General features: G+C 32.8%; 1 protein-coding gene across 1 annotated transcript; it reads left to right on the top strand.

Annotated features, from left to right (window-relative positions):
• The first annotated feature begins 2,087 nt into the window (after nt 1-2,087).
• On the top strand, nt 2,088-9,135 carry LOC125657668 (short-chain collagen C4-like). The gene is made up of 5 exons (XM_048888390.2): nt 2,088-2,177; nt 2,914-3,154; nt 8,267-8,344; nt 8,443-8,679; nt 8,830-9,135. Exons 2-5 carry the CDS (start codon nt 2,926-2,928, stop codon nt 9,072-9,074), a joined length of 789 nt encoding a protein of 262 aa, XP_048744347.2. The 5' UTR covers nt 2,088-2,177; nt 2,914-2,925; the 3' UTR covers nt 9,075-9,135.
• Nucleotides 9,136-9,392: the final 257 nt, after the last annotated feature.

Here is a 9,392-nt window from a genome sequence, read left to right as displayed (position 1 = left end):
CATTCGCAGAATTGGCTGTATCCGTCCATTTAACAATGATGAATGAATCATTTGCAAATAAAAAAAAAAACAATGATGAAGCATGTTAGACTCTGTTACATCCATATTAGATTTCGGAAATGCATTGCTTTATAGTTTTCATTCTCAACACACCACCAAACTTCAGAGGACACAACACACAGCTGCAAGATTAATAACACGATAAAAAAAATCGACCTTATTACTCCTGTTCTAATAGATTTTCACTGGCTCCCATTGCATGAATACAGCCTTCAGTACAAGATCCTTCTTTATACTTTCAAATCTCTCAACAACCTATCTCCAGTTTACATAAAGGATATCCGCATAGTCTACAATCCAACACGATCACTAAGATCCGAATCTCTCAATCTTCCCCAGGCACGTACGAAAACATATGGGGATCGATGTTTGGATAAGGCCGCATCGAGTATCTGAAACTCTCTGCCTTTTAAACTCAGACAATGTACTTCACAAAGCGAATCTTAAAACACATCTTTTTATATTAGCTTTTAACTTGTGATACATACTTGATGCTCTTACATTACAGTTCTTACAGTGCTGTTACATATTTTGCAAAACAAAAGCCTTCAGTAGCTATTTGAACTGCAGTTTGTTATTATACTTATGTCCTCTCTATGTATTTAATTATTCCTAAGGATTGTTTTAAATTGTTTATATGTTAGTAGGGTAATTATATCATTACATTAAGCGCTATATATTAATGATAATAATTATTCATTTTTATTCTGAAACAATGAATATTTTATTCACATGTATGTGCAGATCGATTATATATTATCTTTTCTCTCACATTTGTAAAGCGTTTTAGAGAACTAATGTTGATAGGGCGCTATATAAATCTTTTAATAAGGTTTAACCACTTGGGGTTAAATCCATTTCTCAAAGGGAAACGTATATTGATTTGCTGCTCGTACATGATTCTATCTATTCTCAGATTAGTTAATTTTGTATCCATTTCTTTTCACTCGTTCTGCTGCACTAGCGATAACAAGTCGTTACCGGGTTTTTAGTGCTGCCCGTAACTATCAGGCTGTTTGCTTATCCTATGACGTCATATTGTGCTTTCGTCACATTCATCTGGAAAAAATTCACCCTCCCTCCCAAATCCCCTCGTTTAAGGGGGTGGGGGGGATATGACACCCTGATAGTCGTGTGCATAATTTCGTAGGCTGGTTGATGATTATCATTCTGTTTGATTACATCTATTTCTTTCCAACTGGTACTGCTGTTTCGTTTTCTTTTGATTTATATTATAGGTTAAGTCAAACTTGACTGTTTCCATCAAGGAGTCCCAATCGTCATGGCTTCGGACAACGTTTTCCCATGTTGGCGGCATTCTAGTTTACCAGTAGTGCTTCTATGTTAACTTTACAATTGACATTTTCAATTTTCTATCATGGACTAGGTGAGCAAGCAATCTGGGCATTTGTTCCCAAGGCTCAAATGTTTTGCTTGTTTTGGGGGATGCCCTCTAAGGCAAGAATTGATGCCTGGTCCCACATTTATAACCAGTCATGAACAATCTTCGCCAATAAACTTACAAAATATATGTTGCGTAATCATCATTTCATTGGGTGATTCCCCGTAGTTATTTTCTGCATTTCATCTTTGATAATTACAATTACAATAATACATATACTTAGCAGCACACTTTGTTTCGTACCCGTATATCACAGATATCACGAAATTTTTGATTCCAAGAGAAAAGAATGTAATTTAATACTTTTCTGAATGAAGAATGTACTTATCTATATGTATGCCAGAGAAGACCTTTTCTAAAGCAAATCAACAAATCAGTTTAATATCATTACATGTTCTGTCATTTATGTCTGTAGAGCAAACGTTCACCACAAGAATTTCATTTTAATCAGGTTAGTTATCAAGGCAAACATATATTAGAAAACGTATAATTCAGTTATTGTGTACATGGATAAGTGATGAAAACGAACAGTGATCGTATATACTAATACTAGTATTTAGTTACATTTTAATGATATTCTTCTGTCAAGTACCATATATATATGAAATGCACCATATTGTTACCTAAATATATGTCCTAAAACTTCTTCATTGAGACTGGTGCATGTGTAATAAATGCATGTTTGATTTCTTGATTCTGGAACATAACTCAAGATGTAAGTGTATAAATATTACTTTCTTATCAACATAAATGAAGTTGTCCGTAATTAAGAAAGTACATATCCAATACCTTCCCAAGAACCAGTCAGTTTATTGATCTGGATTATGAAAATTGTGATGTGTTTTTAATTTCGAAATTTTTCCTTCCTCCAGGAAAGACATTTGTATCATACTTGAAAGCCAACAATGCATTTCAATATGATTTGCTTAATTGGTTTGATTGTTTACAAAATCAAACTTAGAATTCATCATACCAGTTAAGTGCGTTTGACATTTTCCCTTTCCAATTCAATGTGTAAATTGTCTAAATCGAACGAATACATGTTTAGGATATGTTATGTATTTCATTGATTACTGTTCGATATCTTCACCTTTCATTCAATGGAAAATTTCGAAAACTATATTTCTGAAACCTTCAAAGTAATCTTCTTCGATCCCATCTTTCTCACCTAAATTTTCTAACATTCATAATTGAAAATAATTTTCTGAAAAGTTTTGAGGTTTTTCATTTCGCATATGTGACCTACAACATTGTATTCTGTTTTAATTCCCTGGATCCACCGCTGTATTAGTGTTGTAAGCCACACAGATATTTTTCACGTATGGGTAATACGTGTTGAATACTATAATGTGCTTGTATGTTGTAGAATATTAGCTATATCTATGTTTGTTTGGGGATGATATGATGAAAATGATTATTAACATACTTATTTTTATGTCGCTTTTTTATAGACCCCATCTAAAATGATGATTTTTTCAACCTTCCTACTGATGATCCACCTTTTACAAGCTGAAACACAAACCGAAAGCTGTAAAGACATCTTACATGGCTTCCTGTCTGGACAATTGTCGTCCGCTCTCGAAGATTATCAGATTAAAGCTTTGAAACAGGAGTTTAAAACGTTCACGAATACAATGCAGCGATCTATGAATGTATTCAAGGAACAAATGAAAGCTGAATTTGAGAAAAGAGGTATATGAATATACTTTTTCATGAATTACTTCGGTTTATTTCCCCCGTTCTATATATGCTTCTTTAATGCATTTTTTACACTAAGGACTTCTAACTGATAAAAAACAACATACTTCAGCAAGAGATTTAAAACGTGATGAGATACAAAGTCGTCATATAATTGAAATAATACAAAAAGATTAAGTAAAAATATTTGATACCTTACATGTAAGATACAGGAACGTGTAAACAATTATGTTTGAATCAACTATAATCATTTATAATGAAAAATCAGGTGGCTATAAGATTGCTTGCAATATTTATCAATTCATATGCTTTTGAGCGTTATCTCCTAAGAATATATATGTATAAATATATAACATAAAATACATTTTAAATTAAAGCCACCATCTTGAAATTCATTATATGAAACTATCCACCTCTCATATACTTCCGACTCAACGTATTGTTAAAACTGAATAAACATTTCCGTCCGCAAAAAGGGGGAACCGGACCTCCAGTCCTGTTCTTTTGTATCCGCCCTCATATAGATATGTATCTTGTACACGTAAAATAGAATTTCTCCGGTTACGAGTTAACTTTACACTTTGTCAACGCAATATTCTTAACTTGTTCCACCTGAGATAAATTAAGTCTATTATTACTACTTATTACTACTTCGTACATTCTGGATCAGCTCTTTGGACGAATAGAACATGTCCTAATTTTCTCCGCTTTAAGGATGGAGACTTGTCAGCGTTCTTAACGTAGGTGGGTCTCCATTGTTTGAGTGACGTAAAATCTCTGTTAGTTTTTGGAGAATAAACCATTAATAAATGATTACATTGAAATAGAAATAGCAAATTTGTATCATTTACTAGCAAAATTTATGAATTTTTATTGCTTCGATAAACGCACGAAAAAAACTTACGATAATCATCTTAGCTTTTGCGAACGTAAACAACATGGAAACATCAAGGCGGCGAAGGCAGTTTGTGAAGTCTGTTACCGCAAACAGATACAACATTGTCTCCAAAGTCAAGCAAAAAAGATGGGAGAAAAGCATCGTTCTTTTACAGCAAAATTATGGAATTTCCGATAAAGACAACAATAGCACCGTTTCACACCTGGTACTGGCAGGCGACATGTCAAGTGGCAATAATGCTATTGCACACAAAGAAAATGTAAGTGAAATGTACACCATATCTTCTTTTGGGAATAGTAAATTTTTAATTTGTTCTTCTGTTAGGTCACTACAACTCCTGAATATATTCTATTAAATCGTAGGCCTGCAAAATGCATGTGTACACATACAAGCCTACTTGTTTATAGCTTGTACGTCATGACTCTTCACCTGTTCACACATTCACATGAATGTTTAATACCCGGGTAAACTGACGTAATTATGTATCAACCAAATTAAACATCGTCAATGAAATAATGATAATTGCGTGCATTAAAGATGCAAATTTTCTCAAAACGCCATTTAGTTACAAAATATCCAGTGCTTATGAATGAGTTTATAATTTGTAATAAAAAGTGTGGTGTCCCAGTAAGGTCTAAAATTAGTAGATTATCTGATGTGGGATTTTTCAAATTGGCTCTTATTAAAAGTAATAGGGTTGATCATTACCAACAAAAGCCCTTTTTTAAATGTGTTTATAATTAAAGAGAAAAAGTATGGTGTCCCAGTCAGGTCTAAAAATAGTAAATCATAATGTATGATGTGGATTTTAAAAAAACCAACTTAATTGTTTTTATTGAATGGAATGGGGTTAATCATGAACAAATTACAGAAGTCTTTTGATTTGATTTTCTAAATAAGTGATTGCTTTGAGAAATTAATTGTTTCTAACTATTATAAATATTTTTTTTTTCAAATGTGAAAATGCAATGTCTTGATGAATCGATAGAATTCTTTTCATTTTATATTGAAATAGCAGTTCTCTCTATGGTGAACTGATCATATGTGTCCAATGTTACTTAAATGCTCACTTTTTAGGATGTGCTAAATTATTGTGGTAAGGACAATAAGCATTTAGATGCCCATAAGTATTCAATGTTTGATTACAAATTGCAAAAAAAAAACTTAAAAACATTCTATGCATGTTTAAATTATTGAACTGCATTTTTCACAAGGTATATATAAAACCCCCAGGGTAAATTCACAGTCGAGAACTGGCAGAAGAGTTAATTTCCAAATTAAAAAAACAAACTTGATGCATTTCTTTGATTAAAAATGTAGATTTCTCATCACAACATTTCATTAAATCTAGATAATGATGAATATCAAAATTTTAGCAAGCAATCAACAGTTGTGATGGAGATGGGAGAAGGAGAAACTTTCAAGTGTGAGATTGCATTTGATGAGACTAATATGACAATGGTACCAGAGGCAACTGCCAAACAGCACTTCAGCCAGCAACATTTCCCTCTTGTATTCTTTGACTTGGAATCAACAGGATTAGGTTTGTTACTTTTTACTACCTGCCCAATATTTAAATATATTGTTCAGTTGAGAAAATAAGTTCTTAAATGAATGGATGTATTATATCTTGGTGTTAATTCAATTTCCAGCCAGATATTCTCATATTACACAGTTGGCTGCCGTGTGCGGTGAAGAAAAGTGTTTCACCTATACCTTTCCAAAAGTCCCTATCACAGCAAAAGCCTCAGAAACCACAGGAACGAAATTGTTAATGGATATATGTTTAGCAAAAATTTCGACGTCAATCCATTGAAAATTTCAGCAACAATGGATGTTCTGCTTAATTTTGTTTCAAAATTTCAAACTAAGTAATTCTGCATTTACAATTGCAATCTATGAATGGCATCAATATGAATGTTTATTGTATATTATACTCAATTTAACATGTTCTGTTTATGAGAGAAAGAGAGATCATTGCGAGAATTGGAAAGTAACAGCAAATTGTATGTGCAAACTGCATCAGTATTGATGTACACGGTGGTGATATTGTTCTCTGAATTTTGATACAAATGTAAGAAATGAAATTATCCTAATAAATTTCCATTTTCATTTCAAATAAAAGTGATTGAATTTCAACACAATGGGCTTTTATTCATTAAAATGCATCAAACTAAGTTATGATTAAAAATGTTTAAAAAGAACGACATTTCAGTTTTAAGAATAAAGTGATGGAGAAAATGCGGATAAGACTGCTTGAAAACTCTAGTAATTTGCTTATAACACTAAATAATTTTGATATTGTAAATATATTTGCTTTAAATGAATGTAAAATTTGAATTTGAAAAAATCTCATTATCTTAAGTAAAATTACTTTCTTGAATGAGTGATGACCTGCATTTTTTTCTTGCAGAATAAAATATAAGGAATTGCCTATCTTGTAATTATATGGCCATTATATATTTTTCATAAGAACTTTTATTGTGTTTGGCTCCAAAAAGTAAATGTTGAAATTAGACAGAGGAAATTCGAATTAGAGTAGGAAAAAGTTTGGGGTATATATCAATGAATTTTTCCCTAAATATACAATTACCATAGTGCACTGTATATTGATACTAAATATTTGAAAATCAACATCAAGCATTTTGTCTATGAACACTTGTGTAAGGTAAGGTTCAATTTTGCAATTTTATCCGGAAAAAAGGTATTTTTAGAAAGTGAACTTCCGCTCACTTTAACGCAAAATTAAGGCTGATCATCCCATGGTTTCTTCATGTTTTTGATTTAAGTGTATCTTAATGTACATTCTGTGAAAAAATGAAAACCTTTTCAATTATATTGAAGTTGACAAGACACCATCCTTAACATTGATTGCGAAGCTTAAAAACCAAAAACATAAGGTTTGCGATGTAAATACGTGTGTAGATTTAGTATAGTTGCAATGCTAGGTGTATTTATATGTAGTTTTTGTTGTGTTGTTATCACTCGCTCTTAAAATTGGCTACATTATGTAGTTATTTTCGTTTGTCCTGAAGAAATGACAAGTCGTCCCAAAAATTTGACGATCTGTTTCTCCGTGTCGTCGGTCATTTTAGTGGTTTGTATGCTTTTTTGTATCAGAAACACACACACACACACACACACACACACACACACACACACACACATACACACACATATATACACACACACACTTTGTCCAACTTTCTTTTTTGTATTGCTTATAGGAGTTATAAAATTGGAAATACCAATGAACTCTTGGATAAACTATATTGCCCTATGAATACATATTAAATCTAAAGCACAGAAAATTTCCCTTTATTTTGTTTTGGATACCCACTTCCTCACCTACCCGAGGTTGACCTCACAACCAGCGGAACCAAATCTCATAGCAGCATGTAACAAGCGCGCTAAACCGCTCGACCATTTAGGCAAGTAAAAAACTTCCTTTTGATGACGATGGAATTCTCGCCACGCTGTCACATACTACACGGTCATCGAGATTGGAAATGGGGTACAGTTATTTAACGCAAATGCACATTTCAGAGAATCATACAAGATGCAGATTGCATTTGAAATATTTATATAAAGCACGGAAATAGCAATGAACTATTGAATAAACATAACTACACTAAGTGAAATAATTGATATATAGCACATGAGATTTCACTTATTTCATTTTAGATACCCAGCTCCGCCCCTACTCGGGATCTATTTGATATAAAATTAAGAGTACGTGTGCGTAGAATAAAAATGGTGTTTAACAAAGTAATGTTTTAAATGACCAATAGATATGAATGCGTGTTCGGACGGAGAAAATGTCATTGTTCAAGAAAATATTTATTAAAAATGAAAATGAAATTCATTTCAATGGTTGGGTTTTAATTCTACTAAAACAGAAGTGATATTACATTCGAGAATTTTTCATAATTCAGTTTTTATTTTTATTTACATCGATAAAAGTGATCACTATCATGTTTAAATTATGGAAAATTCAATATTCTTGAAAATGTTATAGACTCATCATAATAACTCGGATTAATCCGTTTACCTGATCATGATATAGGGATGTTAAAAGTGTTTAAAAGCAAATTTTTATTTCAATCTAGCATATTAAGTCTGTTAGAAACAGACATTTATGGTCCGGGTCTTGCAGTCTCTTTTTGAAGTACATCAAGTTGTTGCTTGTATTGTCTTTTTTGATACAGTTAGAAGAAACAAAATCGTTGTCTATACGAGATGGGGAAAGAAGACATGTCCCTCGAATGCTGAGCTGGTTCTTTCTGGTAAGTGTACATGTAGATAAGAGGTACTGGATTTTCTATCAAGAATTGATATATTGCAATGTGGCAATACTCATGTAAACATTATCCTACTTTGACAGGAATTACAGGTGGGTCACATTATTCCGATTCGGGAGCGGCTGTTGATCCCCTTTGTTTACCAAGAGATCCAGAATGGGGTCGGTACAAAGATGGGGTCGACGGCCATAAAGCTTATGTATATGGAGCAGAATACCAAACTAGCAGTTCTCTGAGTAACTTGCGTAGCCTCCATGACCATGACGTACCGTGCGCTGTCTGCCTGATTCATAATAGATCTGTTCTTAGAGTATTCCCAGGTACGTTTGAACCAATTCATGCAATTCCTAATATTCAATATATCATGAATTAACCAACCTTAAAGCATTCACACAGATATCAAAGATGAAAAATATACAAAATAGTTTCCAAAATACTAAAGATCTAACTGTTGCTTCTCATTACGTTAGCAAGGAAAACGTGTTACAAAGGTTGGAAATTGGAATACGATGGATATCTAATGGCGGGACGTCATAATCATGCTGCTGCCACAACGTACAAATGTGTGGATAAAAAACCTGATACTGTTACTGGGGGTCATTCTGATCGCAATGGTTATCTTTTCTATTCAGTGGAAGCAAGATGTGGCTCATTGAAATGCCCACCATACGTAAATGGACGGGAACTTGTATGCGTTGTCTGCTCCAGGGCATAGAGGTGTCCGATAGGACAGTGGAAATATCTTCGCACAATAAAAAGAATTGTTTCAGAATTAATAGATGTGTTATTCTTTTCCAAACTTGATTGAGGGAATAATAAGAATAATGATATAATCTATTTCGTCGAAATGTCTTATATTTGTTTCATTGCATCGCTCACAATTCTTTTAAAACAACAATGTGTTGCAGATATCAAACAAAATATTTCCGATCTGACCTAAATAGAATATTTGCAGTTTTGTTCCATGGTAACACAGATCGTTTAATTTCAGTCATAAAATACACCTGCATGCTGTAAAATTGAACAAACGATA

The sequence above is a fragment of the Ostrea edulis genome, chromosome 9 (genome assembly GCF_947568905.1).
Source record: "Ostrea edulis chromosome 9, xbOstEdul1.1, whole genome shotgun sequence".
NCBI lineage: Eukaryota > Metazoa > Mollusca > Bivalvia > Ostreida > Ostreidae > Ostrea > Ostrea edulis.
Note: the sequence above shows the minus strand (reverse complement) of the source record. Positions and strands in the feature narration are given on the sequence as shown.